Consider the following 21,022-nt stretch of genomic DNA (forward strand, 5'->3'; position numbering starts at 1 on the left):
GCCTGGCTTATTTTTTATTTTTTAGTAGAGACAGGGTTTCACCATCTTGGCCAGGCCGGTCTCAAATTACTGACCTTGTGATCCACTCACCTTGGCCTCCCAAAGTGCTGGGATTACAGGCATGAGCCACCGTGCCTGGCCTGGATATTAAATAGTTTTAAATTAATCTTTTTTGCATAAGGAAGCACAAATGAATTCAATTATAGTTAATTTCAATATTGCAAAATGTTCTAAAATTATATTACCACAGTTTACATAAATCCTATTATTTCTTAAATAATACTAAATATAAATAACTTACATGTGTTAAATGAGTTACTATAATATTGTTTCTCACAGTTACTTTTCCATCTATCAGCTGAAATATAAAGAGCTTCTTCACTCCTGAAAGTAACCTGAAATTAGATAAAAAAAGACGAGTGTACTTTAAGTCTAGAAAAAAATTCATGAGAGTATGCCCAGAAAAAAATGTGTTTCTTTGTTCTTTGTTTTGTTTTTTTACAGGGTCTCACTTTGTCACCCAGACTGGAGTACAGTAGCAATCACAGCTCACTGCAGCCTCAACCTACTGGGTTCAAGTGATTCTTCAGCCTCGGCCTCCTGAATGGCTGGGGCTACAGGGAAATGTCACCATGCCTGGCTAATTTTTGCATTTTTTGTAAAGATGGAGGTTTCACCATGTTGCCTAGGCTGGTCTTGAACTCCTGATCTCAAGTGATCCACCCACCTTGGCCTCCCATAATGCTGGGATTATAGGTGTGAGCCACGACGCCCCACTTCAGGAAATTTTTATTAAATATTCAGAATTAATGGGTAGCAAGGTCAGATAATAAGAAAATGGAAGACATCAATCTTTTCATCTGATTACCTTACTACTCAAGATATTTCAACATCGTCTGAGAGAGAAGTACAAGACATATTGTCAAAGCATCTCCCCCATATACTAGATGACCCAAGAGATCTTCCTATTTCTAAGAAGGCCAGCACCTCAATATCATACTTAGTGGTGAGAGTACCAGACCTGGAATTTTAATAGTAACAGTACCATGTGCTGCATTAGATTCCTGGCTTCGAGGTACGGGTACAGGCTCTCACTGATACTCTCTGCCCATTAGGAATAGTAGTAAACCTTGCTTTGAACTCAAGAGTTAAAGAAGCGATGGAGTAATCTAAGTAAATCATATGCTAAATTATTTAAAACAAAAATCAAGTAAACATGTCAAAATCTCTCAACCTCGACAGTCAAATCTGGTCTGAACTTTATACCTAATGGTCTGTTTCTAGTTTGCATGTGAAAATGCTTCAACAGTTTCCTTTAATAAAAGTTTTGCTTGTCAGTAATCAAGCATCATAAATAAAAACTATTAATTAAGTGAATATATCTTACCACAGCGTTTCACGAATAACCTGAGTCTCGGTAACCAAAACCCTGTCATCTGGAACATACAATGGATCACTGGTGTACAAGTGTTGGTCCCTATGAGACAGCAAAGATAAACGTCAACAGAAAGGTTTCTAAGTAAGTATTCACAATTTAGTGCTAACCCTACTGGCTATCAATTAGCAAGTACATCTAATAAATGGCTCAAATGCCCCCCTATTTTCACACCACTCAAAATCCTAAGAAACACTTTCAGAACAATTGCAATTGTTATGTTTATTGCTAATTTAGGCAAATGTTTACAACTATGTGATGCTGTTTTCTGGAAAACAATATATTGTCTATTTTTATAGTGAGTATACCAAGACAGAAATCAAATAATGCTCTAATATATACCAATACATTTTCCTTGAAGTGAACAAAAAATCAAAATACAGATTATAATTAAATAATACTATAAGTTTACGATTTTCAGCAGCAATTAAATAATCAAAAACTATTCGGCTGGGCGCAGTGGCTCAAGCCTGTAATCCCAGCACTTTGGGAGGCTGAGGCGGGTGGATCATGAGGTCAAGAGATCGAGACCATCCTGGTCAACATGGTGAAACCCCGTCTGTACTAAATATATAAAAAATTAGCTGGGGGCCGGGCGCGGTGGCTCAAGCCTGTAATCCCAGCACTTTGGGAGGCCGAGGCGGGTGGATCACGAGATCAAGAGATCGAGACCATCCTGGTCAACATGGTGAAACCCCGTCTCTACTAAAAATACAAAAAATTAGCTGGGCATGGTGGGGCGTGCCTGTAATCCCAGCTACTCAGGAGGCTGAGGCAGGAGAATTGCCTGAACCCAGGAGGCGGAGGTTGCGGTGAGCCAAGATCGCGCCATTGCACTCCAGCCTGGGTAACAAGAGCGAAACTCCGTCTCAAAAAAAAAAAAAAAAAAAAAAAAAATTAGCTGGGCATGGTGGTGCGTGCCTATAATCCCACCTACTCAGGAGGCTGACGCAGGAGAATTGCCTGAACCCAGGAGGCGGAGGTTGTGGTGAGCCGAGATCGCGCCACTGCACTCCAGTGTGGTGTCTGGTGACAGAGCGAGACTCTGTCAAAAAGAAACAAAAAACAAAAAACAACTATTCAACTAGAATTTTCAACACTGGCCAGGTATGCTGGCTCACGCTTGTAATTCTAGCACTTAGGAAGGCCAAGGCAGGTGTATCACTTGTGGACAGTAGTTCGAGACCAGCCTGGCCAACATGGTGAAACCCCATCTCTACTAAAAATTTAAGAATTAGCTGGGTGTGGTGGTGTGTGCCTATAATCCCAGCTACCTGGGAGGCTGAAGCATGAGAACTGCTGGAATCCGGGAGGCAGAGGCTGCAGTGAGCCACAATGATGCCACTGCACTCCCGACGGGTGACAGAGCAAGACCTACTCTCCAATCGCCAAAAACAAATAAAAAATAAAAAAGTAGTTGGCTGAGGTGAAGACTGCAGTGAGTTATCACCATTGCACTGCAGCCTGGGCAACTAGAGTAAGACTGTGTTAAAAAAAAAAAAATTGTCAAAACCAAAACAAATTTAAGTTTCAGGGAAGAACGGAAGTCACAAATCAAAGCCAAATGTTTAAGCATCAAAGTTTCTTCTACTATCACATTAAGTGAAAACTTTAGCTTCTTACCAGACAGCAGCTAAATTAGAGTGCAAATGTAAGCTATGAGGAAACTGGGAGGGCCTAGCTGTCCAGTACTGATGGACCACGTGATGCTCCAGCCAGCTTCGGTCGTCTGGCTCATCTGCTCGAAAGAAACGTAGTAAGTTTGAGTTATAATAGTTAACAACAATAACAACAACAATACTGGGTCACAATATCTGGACTTAGAGATCCATTTAAATGTAGAGTTGCAAATGGCTTTTTAAAAGTAACAGCTAGCTAACAACATTTACGTATATATGATCATTTATTTTAAACCACATGTATCAGCTGGGTTCTATGGCTCACGCGTATAATCCCAGCCGTTTGGGAAACCAGGGGGGGATGATCACTTCAGTCCAGGAGTTCAAGACTAGCAACACACTTAGAAAGAAACACATACTAAATTTAAGTAATGTAATTGACTAGAAAGTTGAAAAAAATTGTCCCACACACAAAAAGATAAATGGTACATGTTAATAGTCCAGTAACCATTAAGGAAATTGAAACGGTAACCAAAGACCTTCCCAACCACTCTCAAAGCCTCAGTACTGATGCTAAATTTTGAAGGATTAGATGGTGTCTACTTTACATGAGTCGTTTGAAAAAGCAGAAAAAGAGAAAGCCACCTGACATTTTATGAGGCTAATGTAACAGTGACACTTAAACCAGTTAAAGACATGATAAATGTAATTCATCAAAGTATAATGATGAAAAATCCTACATTAAAAAAGCTAACCTGCTGGGCTCAGTGGCTAACACCTGTGAGCCCAGCCTGGGGTGCTCTCTAACATAGTGAAACCACATCTCAAAAAAAAAAAAAAAAAAAAAAAAAGCTGGGTGTGGTCATATGCACCTGAAGTCCCAGCTTCTTAGGAGGCTGACGTGGAAGACAGCTTCAGCTGTCTTTTTTTTTTTTTTTGCTTTTAAAAAATGTTCAATTTCAATAAGTTATGCTTCACCATTAAAACACACGTCTGTTTAAAATGAGGTTGAGGCTGGAGTGAGCTGTGATCATGCTACTGCCCTCCAGCCTGGGTGACAGAGCAGGACCCTATCTTTAAAAAAAAAAAAGTGAATCAAAAATTGAACCCTATCTAATAATGTACTAAAAAATAACATGATCAAACAAGTTTAGGAGAGGAATTCAAGGATAAATCAATATCAAAAAGTCTATTAATGTATTATTAGGATAAAACAGAACAGTTACGAGATTATCTCACAGATAAATAATAGCATTTAATAAAAATTCAACATTTATTTATGATTAAAGATTTGTAGAAAAAAAGGAACAGAAGGAAATTGTCTTAATTTGATAAAGGCTATAATACCCTGAACTGATACCAAACAATTATCACACTTAACGGAGGAGTTTCAGGCATAATGCCCCTTAGGATGTGACCTAGTTGTCCAGGAAGCCCACTCCTGTGAGCTGTTGCTTCTGCTACAGAATAGAGGGCTAGGCTGCTGGGCCAGAAAAGAGATTCGATCACCACATCACAGAGAAGACACAGGCATAAGAACTAGCAGGAAGACATAAGACCATATTTGCAGATGACACTAAAAACCAATTTTAGCAGATGACACTAAAACCATATTTGCACGTAAAAAACAGTATTTGCAGATGACACTAATCATCTATATAAGAAATCAAATGGAATCAACAAAGTATTATGATTCATATCAGAATTAAACAAAAAGGTTGCATGTAAGGACAACTTACAGAAACCAGTATTATTTCCTCTAAATCAGGAATAAACAAAGGAAGTATCATTTACAAAAATAAAAACTGTCACAGATGTAGAAATTAACAAGTAAACTCTCAAGATCTTCAAAAAGAAAATTTCCAAAATCTAGTAAAACTTAAAGAATTACGATAAATGTAGAAATTAACATGTTAAGGCAATCAAATATCCCAAGTTAGATCTATAAATTCTGTGCAATACCAATAAAAATTCCACCTGGATTTTTTTCTTTTTTGAGATAGAGTTTTGTTCTTGTTGCCCAGGATGAGTATAATGGCATGATCTTGGCTCACTGCATCCTCTGACTGCTCGGTTCAAGTGATTCTCCTGCCGCAGCCTCCCAAGTAGCTGGGATTACAGACATGCGCCACCATGTACAGCTAATTTTGTATTTTTAGTAGACATGGGGGTTTCACTATGTTGGTCGGGCTGGTCTCAAACTCCTGACCTCAAGTGATCCACCTGCCTTGGCCTCCCAAAGTACTGGGGTTATAGGCATGAGCCAGGTGGGCCTTTTTTTTTTTTTTTTTTTTAAAGTTTACCAACTTGCTTCTAAAATGTCTATGGAAGAATAAAACTTCACAAATAGCTAAGCCAATTTTGAAAAAGAACAAAGTGGGCTGGGTGCAGTGGTTCACACCCTGTAATCCCCACACTTTGGGAGGCAGAGGCGGGTAGATCAGTTGAGGTCAGAAATTCAAGACCAGCCTGGCCAACATGGAGAAACCCAGCCTCTGCTAATAATATAAAAATTAGCTGAGTGTGGTGGTGTATGTCTTTGTTCCCAGCTACTTGGGGAAGTTGAAAAGGGAGGGAGAAAAAAAAAAAAAAAAAAAAAAGCAAAGTGGGCTGGGCACAGTAGCTTACACCTGTAATCCCAGCACTTTGGGAGGCAAAGGCGGGTGAATTGTTTGAGAACAGGAGTTGGAGACTAGCCTGGGCAACATGGTGAAACCCTGTCTCTACAAAAAATAGCTTGGTGTGGTGGCACTTGCCTGTGGTTCAAGCTACTCAGGAGGCTGAGGTGGGAAGACGGCTTGAACCCAGAAGTCAAAGGCTGCAGTGAGCTGAGATTGCGTCACTGTACTCTAGTCTGGGCAACAGAGTGAGACCCTGTCTCAAAAAAAAAAAAAGAAAGAAAAACAGAGCAAAGTGATTCTCCTGCTTCAGCCTCCCAAGTAGCTGAGAGGAAATCTGCCATCTATGTATTAAGACATGATATTATCAAGCCACAACCGTAACAGTGTCTGTTTCCAGGTCACACTGACACCAACAGCACAGATCAGAGAGTCTGGAATAAATACAGCTGTTCTTCAGTATCCACCAGGGATTGATTGCAGGAACGCTGCAGACACCAAAATCTGTAGGTGCTCAAGTCCCTGATGAAAAATGGCATAGTGGCCGGGCGCAGTGGCTCAAGCCTGTAATCCCAGCACTTTGGGAGGCCGAGGCGGGTGGATCACGACGTCAAGAGATCGAGACCATCCAGTCAACATAGTGAAACCCCGTCTCTACTAAAGATACAAAAAATCAGCTGGGCATGGTGGCGCGTACCTGTAATCCCAGCTACTCGGGAGGCTGAGGCAGGAGAATTGCCTGAACCCGGGAGGCGGAGGTTGCGGTGAGCCGAGATCGCGCCATTGCACTCCAGCCTGGGTAAAAAGAGCAAAATTCTGTCTCAAAAAAAGAAAAGAAAAAAAAAAGGCATAGTGTTTGCATATAATCTGTGGACATCCTCCCTTATAGTTTTTTATTTATTTATTTATTTATTTATTTTTTGAGACGGAGTTTCGCTCTTGTTATCCAGGCTGGAGTGCAATGGCGCGATCTCGGCTCACCGCAACCTCCGCCTCCCGGGTTCAGGCAATTCTCCTGCCTCAGCCTCCTGAGTAGCTGGGATTACAGGCACGCGCCACCATGCCCAGCTGATTTTTTGTATTTTTGGTAGAGACGGGGTTTCACCATGTTGACCAGGATGGTCTCGATCTCTTGACCTTGTGATCCACCAGCCTCGGCCTCCCAAAGTGCTGGGATTACAGGCGTGAGCCACCGTGCCCGGCCTAGTTTTTTATTTTAATTTTTTTTTTGAGACATGGTCTCGCTCTGTCGCTCTAGTGCAGCGGCACAATCTTAGCAAAATCAGTCCTTCTCCAATCAAAAAAAGATGGAAACATTTAGGAATAAGAAAGTTGTCAGAACTATAGGAAAAAAATTATAAAATTACACTCTGCATGAAATAATTCAACAGTACTACTACTAAAGCGTCAGATAGAAAGGATTACTAATGGTTTCAAAAACTGGTTTTATAAAGATGATACCACTTAGCTGATACCTTGATTACAGCGACCTCATCTCAAGCTTGCCTTTTCCTCTGGGGAATTTGTCTATTAGCAAATGCCAGCACCTCACAACACACTGTACCTACCTTTCCAACTGATACAAGGACCCAGTTTTCTGTTTTGATCTTGTTCTTCTAATGGTGTCCTGTCTACCTGAATTCCAGAGTCCTCTCTGCTTAAGGGCTGTTGATCATTTTCCTCATCACTTTCTTCAGACCAATTCTGATTAAAAAAAAAAAAACAAAAACCTTACAGAGTATAACACTTAAAGCTATTTATATTAAAAGACCAAGAAGATTTTGAAGAAAAGCAAAACTTTGAAGCAACATGGAACAGAAAAACAAAAACCAAATCAATTTTTTTTTTCTAAATCTCTTGGAAGTGCCCATTATAGGACTGGAAATATAATTATTACTTTTTCTTTTCTTCTGTAACGTTGAAACAATAAGGAATGGAATTATTTTTGGTGGCAAAAAGTCCCGAGATCAGAGTTCCTTAAGAGATACTTATACTCAACCTTTTTAACTTATTATTTTTTTCTTTTTTTGAGACAGAGTCTCTCTCACTTTGCCACCCGGGTGACAACGTGCAATGGTATGATCTCAGCTAACTGCAACCTCGACCTCCTGGGTTCAGAGATTCTCATGGCTGAGCCTCCCAAGTAGATGCGATTATAGGCGTGTGCCACCACGTACAGCTAACTTTTCGTATTTTTAGTAGATGGGGTTTCACTGTATTGCCCAGGCTTCTCTGGAACTTCTGGCCTCAAGTGATCTACCTGCCTTCGTCTCCCAAAGTACTGGGATTAGAGGTGTGAGCTACTGTGCCCAAACAACATCTTTATTTAAAATTTATTTTTAAGAAATAGACTTAAGATCTCGCTATGTTACCCAGGCTGGTCTCAAATTCCTAAGCTCAAGCAATCCTCCCTCCTCAGCCTCTCAAAGCGCTGAGATTATAGGTGTGAGCCACCATGGTCAGCCCTTTTAACTTCTTAACACTAGTGATTTGGTGCAAAATCCTAACCAGGCTTCCATAATAAATGACTCTAGCTTAGTTAAGAGTGTTCCTGTTTTAGCTAAGTTGACCTAGGGTGGGAAGACATATTAAAATCACCTCGATCACCTGTTGTATATCTAAATTTTTTTTTTTTTTTTGAGATGGAGTTTCGCTCTTGTTACCCAGGCTGGAGTGCAATGGCGCGATCTCGGCTCACTGCAACCTCCGCCTCCTGGGTTCAGGCAACTCTCCTGCCTCAGCCTCCTGAGTAGCTGGGATTACAGGCATGCGCCACCATGCCCAGCTAATTTTTTTGTATTTTTAGTAGAGACGGGGTTTCACCATGTTGACCAGGATGGTCTCGATCTCTCGACCTCGTGATCCACCCGCCTCGGCCTCCCAAAGTGCTGGGATTACAGGCTTGAGCCACCGCGCCCGGCCGTATTTAAATTTTTAATAGCAAAAGTACTGTCACTTACTGGTGTGTCCATGTCTGGACCAATGTCCATTTCTTCGCCTTCCATCAAGTATTTTCCCCAGTCAAAATCATCTTTCTTTTCTAGAATGTAACAGAAGAACTTTACCAGCTTTATTATAGCTATCTTTGAAAAAAACCTCAAAACTAAAAGGAAAAAGACTAACAAGACTGAAAATACAATCAGATAAAAATTTAACAATATTGAAACATTTATTAAATTAATATTCTAAAACATTTAACATTTTAATTAACTCATTCTACAAGGTAAGGGTTCTCATTCTGTATCTGAAGGTAGTTTGTAAAATTAGAATAAATACAGTCATCCCTCAATATCAGAGGGGAACTGGTTCCAGGAGGTACTACACCCTCCATAATGCTCAAGGTTGATAGAAAATGGTGTAGTATGTGCATATAACCTAAATGCACCCTCATGTGTACTTCAAATAATCTCTAGATTACTTGTAATACCATGTAAATGCCATGTAAATACTTGTTAGTTTAAAAAAAAGTATATTAGATTGTTGTATTATTATTTTTAATATTTTTGATCTACAGCTGGTTGACTCTGTGAGTCTGGAACCTAAGGATATAGAGGGCTGACTGCATTTTACATAAAAGTTTACAATTGTGATAGCATCCAAAACAATAGAAATACTTCAGTTTCACAGATTTTTACAAGTTTCTATAAAACTCAATGTTTACTAACTAAATAATCAAACAATTTCTCTTTTACTTCTCATATGTTAAGGAACGTACCCACTTCTTTTTCTCTTGGTGTCTCCACATAATTGCTGTTTGAAGGAGAATCTGACAGACACAGAAGAAGTGACAGTATGGAATAATGTGCATCTGTCTGAAAACAAAAAAATGAAGAACATGAATCTCTGAAGTTGGGAAACGCTTTCTACACTAGATTGAGTAAAGACAACTCCGTGACACTTATATCCCTAAGTTTTTTCCTGGTTTGAGAAAACATGAGTTATACCTAAATAATTCCTAACCTTCAAACTTTTTCACAGCTCAAATGCATACACATGAGAAAACTCAAAGCCACCTGAAGTCTGAGTTCTACATTACTAACAAGTATAAGCTGAGTGGATGAGAGCTTTTATTTCTAAAACGATGGAAATGTCTTTGGGGTGTAACATTATGGTTAAAAATTATTTTCCTGTGGCAATAGGTTACCATGAAGCTCACATGCGTCTAATAGTGTAACTCAGATGTACCATGTTTTATTTAACCAGTCCCCTATTAATGACATTTAGATTTTTCACCTATCTTTCACTATTGCAAACTTATGTTGTTTGATGAGAGTTTATCTATATGATAAATCCCTAAAAAGAGAAATGCTAAGTCAGAGTCTTTGCATTTGAAATTTTGAGAACTAATGTCAAAATATCCTCCATACAGATAATAGAAATATGCATACATATAAAATGACCTGTTCCCCACACCTTTTATTAATCAGGTCAGTGAAAAATGTTATCTGTGTTGCTTTAATTTGCATTTATCTTATCTTATGAAATGACAGGCACTTTTCAATAAGCTTAAAATTCTTGATTTTCCTTTATTGGGTATGACTCTCCTTTGTTCAAATTTCTATTTGATTGGCAGTCTTTTCTTATTTCTATGATTGATTTATGAATTGGGATATTAGCTGAGTTGTGCAGGAAAGCACTAACTCAGCAAGCCTGAGTTGCTGAAGCCTTCAACGTCCCTTAAAAGGGCTTATTTTCATGAATAAGCCTTGGCCAGCTTGTGGTAACTGAGCTCTTGAAATATGTGAACTGGCAAAAGCGTTCTGTATGCTCAGATCTTGAACCATGTTGTACCAGTCTGTTCAGACAGTCTGTGCAAACAGTGTGACTGAAGGTGAATACTTGCTTTCCTTTGAAGGCTCTGGAACTTCAGTCATTGTGGCCACACAGGTACAATGCCTGAGACAAGCCTCCACATAAAAGCCCCGGAATCCTGGACTCAGGTGTCCAGGTAGACAACAATGGCCACGTGACACAGTATGTCAGAAGAGACAGAGCAAGCATCTAAACCAGACTCAGATATGGCAGGAATGTTGGAATTATCAAACCAGGAACTGAAAACAACAATCATTAATATACTTAGGGTGCTAATGAAAAATGTGGATAACAAAGAAGAACGGATGAGTACTATAAGAGGAGACATGGAAACTCCAAGAAAGAATCGAAGTGTTCCACATGAAAAACAAGCTGTCAGAAATGAAGAATGCTTTTGATGGGTTCATCCAGTAGACTGGAATGGCTGTGAAAAGAATCTGTGAGCTTGAAAATGTATCAACAGAAGCCGGGCACGGAGACTCACACCTGTAATCCCAGCACTTTGGGAGGTCGAGGCGGGTGGATCACGAGGTCGAGAGATCGAGACCATCCTGGTCAACATGGTGAAACCCCATCTCTACTAAAAATACAAAAAATTAGCTGGGCATGGTGGCGCGTGCCTGTAATCCCAGCTACTCAGGAGGCTGAGGCAGGAGAATTGCCTGAACCCAGGAGGCGGAGGTTGCGTTGAGCCAAGATTGCACCATTGCACTCCAGCCTGGGCAACAAGAGCAAAACTCCGTCTCAAAAAAAAGAAAAGAAAAGAAAAGAAAAGAAAATGCATCAATAGAGCAGGCCAGGGTGGCTCATGCCTGTAATCCCAACACTTTTGGCGGCCAAGATGGGCAGATCACTTGAGGTCAGCAGTTCAAGATCAGACTGGCCAACATGGTGAAACCCGTCTCTACTAAAAATGTGCCACAGCAGAGCAATGGAACGTGCTCCCATCATGTTCAGGAACCCGCATCTGTTTCCACATGCTTGCCATCCTCAGTTTGACCTCTAGGAGGCTAGAGACTGAGTAGCTAAGGTCAGCCACAAAGGCGCTGCTTGCTGATGTGACCCACCCCCAATGAAAATGCTGGTCACGAAGGCTCAGTTGATTGGCCCTGGAGGGGCAACCCTTTGCACTTGTTGTCATATACTGTTACTGAGAGGCTTAAGTGCATCCCCAGGTGACTCCGCTGGGAAGGAACATTTGGACATGTGTGCCTAGCTTCTCCTAGACTTTGCTCTAGGCACTTCTTCCCTTTGATGACATTTTTTTTTCTTTGAGATGGAGTCTTGCTCTGTCGCCAGGCTGGAGTGCAGCGGGGCGATCTCGGCTCACTGCAACTTCCGCATCCCGGGTTCAAGCTATTCTCCTGCCTCGCCTCCAGAGTAGCTGGGATTACAGGTGCATGCCACTGCACCCAGCTATTCTTTGTATTTTTAGTAGAGATGGGGTTTAACCACATTGGCCAAGAATGGTCTCGATCTCCTGACCTTGAGATCCGCCTTCCTCGGCCTCCCAAAGTGGTGGGACTACACTACAGGCGTGAGCCACCACTTTGGCCTCTTTTAATGATTTTAATCTGTATCCTTTCACTGTAATCAACCATTAACAGTGAGGATAATAGCTTTTTTGAGTTCTGTGAATCGTTTGAGCAAATCACCGTGCCAAAGGGTGGTCTTGGGGAATTCCCCAAACAATATGAAAGTCTACCAGGCATTTTGTAAGCATCTACAGTCACTGCCAAGTGCTGAGAAACCATTTGAAAGTTTCAAGATATTTAAACAATGCTATTACATGTATCAATCTCTGATTGCTCTTTCCCTATAAGGACTGAGGTGAAAAAATGATTTAAATAAGAACAAGCTCTCGGGCCGGGCGCGGTGGCTCAAGCCTGTCATCCCAGCACTTTGGGAGGCCGAGGCGGGTGGATCACGAGGTCGAGAGATCGAGACCATCCTGGTCAACGTGGTGAAACCCCGTCTCTACTAAAAAAAAATACAAAAAATTAGCTGGGCATGGTGGTGCGTGCCTGTAGTCCCAGCTACTCAGGAGGCTGAGGCAGGAGAATTGCTTGAACCCAGGAGGCAGAGGTTGCGGTGAGCCGAGATCGTGCCATTGCACTCCAGCCTGGGTAACAAGAGTGACACTCTGTCTCAAAAAAAAAAAAAAAAAAAAGAACAAGCTCTTTCATCACAAACTGACACATATCTGGTTTCATGGCAATATTCAAGTGACTTTCCAGGACATCCTGTTAGCCAGTGGATAATACTAAAATAGAATGTTTAAATAGTAACAGAAACAAGCCGACAATAATCAGACAGAAAACAGTAAAAAACACAAGGGAGACCTCATAATTGAAGGCATACCTTTATTTCCTTTATGCTGGGAAGCGGTCCATTCAGAAATTCCTCAGTTAATCTCTTCCAACTAGCAGCTTTGCTTAGATCAGAATGAATGACAAATTTTTCATAAATTCTAAAATGTAAAACAAATGATTATAAAGCTGTCTTAAAAACATCTATAAGAAAATACAGGCCAGGCGCAGTGGCTCACGCCTGTAATCCCAGCACTTTGGGAGGCCGAGGTGGGCAGATCAAAAGGCCAGGAGATCCAGTCCACCCTGGCCAACCTGGTGAAACCCCGTCTCTACTAAAAATACAAAAATTAGCTGGGCATGGTGGTGTACACCTGTAATCTCAGGTACTTGGGAGGCTGAAGCAGAAGAATCCCTTGAACCAGGGAATGGGACGTTGCAGTGAGCCGAGATTGAACGCCACTGCACTTCAGCCTGGTGACAGAGTGAGACTCTGTCTCAATAAATAAATAAATAAATAAATAAATAATAAATTAAATTAAATTAAAAAAAAAACGAAAATACATGTATTTCTGAATGTATACATACATACACTGACTTACCCTTCAATTGTTTTTTCTATTTTGTGGCTGTTGACATCCAAGAAACGGTGAAATCTAATAAAGAGAAAATGCAGTTCTTATGCCACTCTGTCACACAGTAAGTGAACTCATCTCATGGTCCTCCGCATCAGCCATATGCTCTCTACTCAGCTACACATTTTCAGAATGCAGTGAACCTCGTCCTTCCTTACCTTCACCATCAGGCAAATAAGCATCATGTCCAAGACTATGCAAGCATCCTTTCCTCAGCATACAAATGCTTCCTCAGCCTCCCAATTTTGTCCTCTGGCTCCTCTATCTTCCCATAAGGTCCCATATCTAAGTCCAGCGGAACACATTCTACAACAGGTGTTCCCAATCTTTCTATGTCATTGTGAGGTCCAGTGAAGCATAAGGACTCCTTCTCTGAATAACGTTTTTAAATGCCACAAAAGAAATACAAAGGAATCCAATTATACTGAGATACAGTTATCAAATATTTCAGAAAGTTTATGGTAAGAAATGTTACTTATGGGGCTGGGCGCGATGGCTCAAGCCTGTAATCCCAGCACTTTGTGAGGCCGAGGCGGGTGGATCATGAGGTCAAGAGATCGAGACCATCCTGGTCAACTTGGTAAAACCCTGTCTCTACTAAAAATACAAAAAGTTAGCTGGGCATGGTGGCGCGTGCCTGTAATTCCAGCTACTCAGGAGGCTGAGGCCGAATTGCCTGAACCCAGGAGGCAGAGGTTGCGCTGAGCCCGGATCGCACCATTGCACTCCAGCCTGGGTAACAAGAGAGAAACTCCGTCTCAAAAAAAAAAAAAAAAAAGTTATTTATGAAAGCATTAAATAACAACATTTAGCAGTAGGTCCAATAACTACTATTAAAATAACAGTAAACAACATTTACAAATATCTACAATTCTTACTACAACGTGAAAACAGTATGCTATTTCTACTGGTGACAAAAGTCACAGGTAGTCTAATACTACACACTATTTTTTTTTTTTTTTTTTTGAGACGGAGTTTTGCTCGTTACCCAGGCTGGAGTGCAATGGCGCCATCTCGGTTCACTGCAACCTCCGCCTCCTGGGTTCAGGCAATTCTCCTGCCTCAGCCTCCTGAGTAGCTGGGATTACAGGCACACGCCACCATGCCCAGCTAATTTCTGGTATTTTTAGTAGAGACGGGGTTTCACCATGTTGACCAGGATGGTCTCGATCTCTCGACCTCGTGATCCACCCGCCTCGGCCTCCCAAAGTGCTGGGATTACAGGCTTGAGCCACCGCACCCGGCTTACACACTATTTTTATAAGTTACAGTTAAGAATTCAGTGTATTACTTCGGAAACTTTGCACGCTTTAAAAGAATTTGAAAGCCCTGTATTCCTATTATGAACCAACTAACTAGCTACTTTACCGGCTATGATCATTAAGGTAACTAAGATTACAGGTTTTGAAAACCTAATCATTATTCAAGAAGATTTTTACTGAAATTAAACAGGTAGAACATTAACATTCTTTCTGCAATAATTTCATTATGAGTAAAGAACTAAAATATTGTTTAATTTACATCTCCCATAAAGAAAAATAGGAGATCTCAATCTACCTAAATATCGAAATTCCCTAAGTCTTTAAAAATTAGTTACAAGAGGCCGGGCGTGGTGCTCACGCTTGTAATCACAGCTCTTTGGGAGGCCGGGCGGGGGGGGGGGGGAGGGGATCAGATCTCGAGGTCAGGAGATTGAGACCATCCTGGCTAATATGGTGAAATCCAGTGTCCACCAAAAAAAAAAAAAAAAAAAAAATTTATATATATATATATATATGGAGGGTGGTGGCACGCGCCTTGGGGAGGCTGAGGTAGGAGAATGGCTTGAACCCGGAGGCGGCGGTTGCAGTGAGCCGTGATCACGCCTCTGCACTCCAGCCTGGGCTACAGAGCCAGACTCCGTCTCAAAAACAAAACAAAAACCAACCAACCAACCAACCAATCAACCAAACATGAGAAACCGCATTAGCAGTTATATCAGTTGACTTAGCGTGCTACGTGCCAGGAGCTGTGCAGGGATGCAGCATTCTAGTTAGTGGAAGCAGAGATCAGTGAGAATACAATCTCGTAATTTAAAAAGAAAAAAATACGTAGATACGGAGTTGCTACGTTGCCCGGTCTGGCCTCGAGTTCCGCCTCGGGCTCCCAGAGCGCTGGCGGTTGCAGGCGCGCGCCCCGCGCTGCAAGCACACAGTTGCACGCTTCCCCCGTGACTATTCGGAGAGCCTGGCCGGCGTGGAGCGGGCTGCGGCCGGGCCTGGGAGGGCTCCGCGAGGCCGCGTCCGCCTCCGCCTCCGCCCCCGCCCCACGCCCCTCCCCGGCGCATCCGGTTCCCAGGCTCCGCGGGACCCACGCCCAGGATCCCGGCTGTGGCCTAGAACCCGCCCCCGCGCCGCGCCCCACACCTAAAGTTGGACCAGGCGAAGTTTTGGGCGAGCTGGAAGTTGGGGTCTGTCTCGTCCTGAAGGCCGGCGACACTCCGGATGAGCGCCCGCACGTCGCGCTCCTGCTGCGCGTCCAGACGGCTCCAAGGCTGTCCGTGCCGCGCCATGCTCCGCCATGTTCCGCGCTCCCGCAGCGCGCGTCTCGCGAATTGGCGGCTGTTCGCGCGAGACTTCGGGCTCCCGCGACAGTCGCTGTCTGAGTTGGCGGTTTTCTCGCGATAGTTCGAGCTCTCGTGCCGGGCCACTGGCGAACGGGCCGCTGTTCTCACGACAGTTCGAGCTCCCGTGGCGGCTACGGCCCGGCGCTGTTCCTTGGCGGGGGCGGGAGTGTGCATTTTCTGGTCGCGCGACGCTACGCTTTCCGTGAGCGGTGTCATCGTGAGTCAGCCATATGAGGATCTCTGGTCAGTGATCTCGAGAGCAGCCCGTTAGGTGCCGGGTCAGCATGGGCGTCGGGACCCGCCTTTCCGGGAACCCTGACCTGCCGAGCTGCCGAACCCTCCAGGCGCTGCAGCTTCTTCCTCCAGTGATGATCTCTGCGGATCTCGGTGCCCCCATCCGCATGACACAGCCAGCGTCGGCCTAGCAGCTATCCCGACCCGGCAGCAACCCCAGCTCGCTCTCGTTCCGCCTGCTCCGCAGGGGCGGCTGGGGGGACTTCATAACCCCACCTGGCCAGAGGTGATGGGGGGCCTTCATAACTCCCTCGGCCAGAGGTGCCGGGGACATCATAACCCCACATGGCCAGATGTCCTGGGGGCGACTTCATATTTGTCACCTGGCCAGAGGTGCTGGGAAGATTGCATAATCCTCGGCTGACCAGAGGTGCAAAACCGTTTTTGTTGTCATCAAAGCTGTACCTCTTCAGTGACAGTTTTAACTATTGCGTCAAGCAAACCCTTCCCCAAACCCATAACAAATCCCTCTTTATGGTTTTCATGTGGCTTATTACCTTGCATTAGTGTAGTAATAGTCGACAACATCTAAAACGTAGACAGCATGCTAGTGCACACATCTCCTTAGGAAGAGAAAATCACAGCATTAGCGATGATTCGACCGAAGGGAAGTCACACTCTGCCTAGGCAGCCTTTTCGCCTCCCGTTTCAGTTCTCCTCTTTATGCTGGTTTCCCATATCTGTATGTGCAGCTCATATTTTTCTTGACACACCAAATCCATAATCTAATTGATGACTGTACATCTCCAGGAATCAAAGTGAGTGTATGTATGCATATATATTTGTTTGCTTATTGTCTGTTTCACCCATTAGCTCCATAAGAGTCTTCCAGCTGACGCCACTGCCATTTATAATATCAGGATCATAACAGACTCAATAAATAGTTAACAAAAGAATAAATTAGTATGTATTGGGGAGGCTCAAACACTCAACTAGATTATTCTCTTGTTTCCCTGGCAGCCTCTCTTCCCCAGTTTTCCATCTTGAGGTAAATACCACATATCCTACATCACCCAGCCAGAAACTCAGTGGTTGTAGCGAATTTCTCTTCCTGCCCGTCTCCCTCACTCTTTCAGGGATAAAGAACAACTTGATTCCTGAATCTTCTCTGAGGTGTACCCTCTCCTCCTCACTGCCTTACCTTAGTTCAGACTCCTGGGAGGCCTCCCAACTGTTGTCTCTGACTCCAACCCCTTATCATAACAGGTCATCCACCTCCACACAGTCAAAGCTGACAACATGGCTCCCCAGCCACTGCCCCTGTCTTGACCTCAGTATTAACAACATTTGGGCTGGACAGTCTTTGGTCATGGAGGGCTGTCTCGTGCACCATTGGACATTTAGCAGCTTCCTTGACCTCTACCCAGGAGATTCCAATAGCAACTCTCTCCATCCCCAGGTGTGACAGCCAAAATGTCTTCAAACATTGCCAAATGTCTTCTTGGAGGGCCGGAGGGAAGGTGCAAACTCACCCCCAATTAAAAACCACTGGCCTATGGGATAACTTTCCAACTCCAGAGCAGTAGGATTCAGGACTTTTTCTGAGCTTGCCTTCCAATCTGCTTCATCTTTTCCTATACAGTTCTATACTGAAGAACTATAGACAGTTCATCTTCATGGGTAAGAAGACTCAATATCATGACAAGTAGCAACTCTTTTCAGATTAATCAATGTAATTTCAATCTGCAAAACAGGCCCCAGATGATCTGCCCTTCTGATACCCCTGGCCTTAAGTTCTTCTGGTTTCTTTTTTAGGTACTTGGAGAGACGATAAAGGGAGAAGGAAATGTCAGAGAAAGGGTCAGTGTCACTGAGGCAAGCCATGGCCTGAGTCCTGGCTCTGATAGACCACTTCTTGCCTCCAAGTGGTACTGAGGCTGAAAGTGCTGTGCTCCTCAGGCCTCCCTGTTGACCCCAGTGAGTACTTCATGCTGAAGCAGAAAGCTGCCTCCCCAAAACACTTCTCATTTTCCCTCTAGTGACTGGGAGACCTGGGGAGCAGGCCCTGGGTCCTGTCACAGTTCCATGTAAGGTGCTAGCTTTGCAAACACCTATCCCAGTGCTCCTGTGTACACTCTGTGAAGGCAGACTGCGAGTCAGAGGACGGGACACAGCCATGGTCTTGCAAGGCCCCTGGTCATCCGTGAGCCTCCCACAAATGCCTCCAAGCCCTCCTCAAAGGGAAGGGACTGTATTCATCTGTTTCTCACACTGCTATAAAGACATTCCAGAGATGGGTAATGTATAAAGAAAAGAGGTTTATTTGGCGCACGGCTATGCAGGCTGTACAGGCATCTTCTGTGGAGGCCTCAGGAAACTTACAGTTGTGGTGGAAAGGGTTAGGGGAAGCAAGGTGTCCTGCGTGACTGGAGCAGGAGGAAGAGAGAGACAAGGAAGTGATGCATACTTCTAAAGAAGCAGATCTCGGGATCACTCTATGAAGGGATGGTGCCGAATCATCAGAAACCACCCCCATGATGGAATTACCTTCCACCAGGCCCCACCTCCAACACTGAGAATTACAATTCCTCATGAGATTTGGGTAGGGACACAAATCCAAACTGTGTTAGGAAGATTGCCATGGGCCCGTCAGGCAGGCCTGGAAAGCACAGGGCCTGAAGGATCAGGCCCTGGTCCTGCGTGGGCCTGGTCATCAGCAGCGTCTCAAGAAAAGGTTTCTGAGTTCTCCTCTGGAGGAGGGAGCCCAGGCCCAGGCCAGTGAGTCTGCCAAGGGAGAGTCCCAGGCCTAGCCATGGCCCTTGCTTCAGACACTCTTTGAGGCAGGGACCAGCCCATGACAGACATAGAGACCCCAGCAACGTGTCCCAGGCCTGGCTGTGGCTGCCAGATGTGCCTTGAAGATGGACACTAGTCTGAGCCAGCCAAAGGCCTGAAGAGGGTGCTTATGGGGCAGCCATGGCCTCACAGGGGATGTGGTCCTAGGAGGCACCCCCAAAGCTAAGTTTCTAGGTCCCACTCATGATGGAGAGCCAGTGAGAACCAAGTGGTGGTCAGTCCTGCATGGGTTTGGTCATCCCATGCAAGCCCCCAAATATTTTCATGTCTCACACCTGAAAAGGGGCACTGCAGGCAAGCCAGGTCCACCCTCATACTACACCCCAGGCTCACCTTGGCCTACGCAGGAACAAGTCATCTGAGGCAATGCCCAACCATTTCCGAGGCTCCCTTTGATGGCAGAAACTGGTCTAGGATGGCCTAGGAGCACTGTGGAAGTGCCTTGGCCCGAGAATGGTCAGGGTTAGGTCCTGGCCATCTGATTTACCTGCGGAAGATATTTCTGTTCTGTGGGTAGCACTGAGCAGGATGCCGTGAGATGGTGCCCCAGGTCCAAACAGTGCTATGTGGGGTCTGGTCACTGGGTGAGCCTCTTGAAATATTATCTAAGTCCCCCTCTGGAAACAAAGACTGTGGGGATGAAGAGGGAGACCCAGTGAAGACACCACCCTGGCCATGTCCCAGGCATGGCTCAGTCACCAGATGCTCCTAAAATATTTTTCTATGTCTCTGGAATGGGTGGCCAGAGATTCCTGTGGGGGGTGTCAGTGTTCTTGCCACTGGTCTAGAAATGTTTCAAAGTCCAGCTCTCCGCTGTGTTGCCTACCCCTGTGTTGGTGGGGACTAGCCAGCCTGAGAAGCCCCCTCAGGGTGCAGGCTCCAGGCTTAATCCATTGGGTCAATGCCTCTCCCTGATGATTTCTATTTCTCTCTGGAGATAGAGACATCTTGGCATGAACAAGAAGGCCCTGGGAATGCCAAGACTAGTTACATTGCTGCATAGGACCTAGTCCCTTTCAGTGGCAGGACTGGCCCATGCCACTGAAAGACCCAGGCTTGTGGGTCTGGTCAGGGCATGAATCTCCCTGAAACATTTCCAAGTAGGCCCTTGGAGTAGGAGCAGTGCGCTGACTAGAGGAACCCAGGGGAAGGCATCTGGCCTCAATCACGCACTGTCTCAGTACTTGGTAAACTAGACCAACAAATCGAGACCAGCACAATTTGGACAGGCCAGAGGAGGGCCCCTCAATCTTGCCACAGCTCCTCATGGGGCACAGATGGATGTGTATCTTAAAAATGTTTCTGTCCCTCTGGCGGACAGTTCCATGGAGGGCCCTGGGGCTCTGTTGCAAGATGCACCTCCAAGGGTTTTCTAAGTCTCCCACTGCAGGGGAAGCAAAGCTAGCCAGGGGACCCAAGGTGGGCCCATGCAGCCCTTGCTGTTGAACATGCCTTTAGGAAACCTTTCCAACTCACTTGCCAAGGTTGACGGTAGCTGGAGCAACTCTTGGTGCGCTGGGAGATTTCCAGGCCCACTGAGGTTTCTAGAGTGGCTGGTCCCTGCATATGCCTCCCAGAAAATGTCAAAGTATTTTTCTGAAAGAAGGGCCCTGCTTGGCTGGGCCTTGGAAGATGGGCTTTTTTTTTTTTTTTTTTTTTGAGACGGAGTTTCGCTCTTGTTACCCGGGCTGGAGTGCAATGGCGCGATCTCGGCTCACCGCAACCTCCGCCTCCTGGGCTCAGGCAATTCTTCTGCCTCAGCCTCCTAAGTAGCTGGGATTACAGGCACGCGCCACCACGCCCAGCTAGTTTTTTGTATTTTTAGTAGAGACGGGGTTTCACAATGTTGACCAGGATGGTCTCGATCTCTCGACCTCGTGATCCACCCGCCTCAGCCTC

The 21,022-nt window shown here is 44.5% G+C and overlaps 1 protein-coding gene across 8 annotated transcripts in view; it reads right to left on the bottom strand.

The window, feature by feature from the left end:
• Positions 1-16,032, bottom strand: part of TUBGCP5 (tubulin gamma complex component 5) — a 46,635-nt gene extending 30,603 nt beyond the window's left edge. For 4 of the 8 annotated variants that reach the window (XM_074400159.1, XM_074400154.1, XM_074400157.1 and 1 more), the window contains exons 1-9: positions 15,834-16,031; positions 13,396-13,449; positions 12,846-12,954; positions 9,388-9,484; positions 8,633-8,712; positions 7,241-7,376; positions 3,059-3,173; positions 1,388-1,477; positions 302-395 (exon numbers count right to left, since the gene is read on the bottom strand). In XM_074400159.1, the coding sequence (XP_074256260.1) occupies positions 302-395; positions 1,388-1,477; positions 3,059-3,173; positions 7,241-7,376; positions 8,633-8,712; positions 9,388-9,484; positions 12,846-12,954; positions 13,396-13,449; positions 15,834-15,979 (921 nt within the window). In that variant the 5' untranslated portion in view covers positions 15,980-16,031. Of the gene's footprint in view, positions 1-301; positions 396-1,387; positions 1,478-3,058; positions 3,174-7,240; positions 7,377-8,632; positions 8,713-9,387; positions 9,485-12,845; positions 12,955-13,395; positions 13,450-15,833 lie in introns of all 8 variants that reach the window. The other 4 variants (XM_039480035.2, XM_074400158.1, XM_074400156.1 and 1 more) reach the window with 2 other exon arrangements.
• Positions 16,033-21,022: the final 4,990 nt, after the last annotated feature.

The sequence above is a fragment of the Saimiri boliviensis genome, chromosome 5, assembly GCF_048565385.1.
Source record: "Saimiri boliviensis isolate mSaiBol1 chromosome 5, mSaiBol1.pri, whole genome shotgun sequence".
NCBI classification, from domain to species: Eukaryota; Metazoa; Chordata; class Mammalia; order Primates; family Cebidae; genus Saimiri; species Saimiri boliviensis.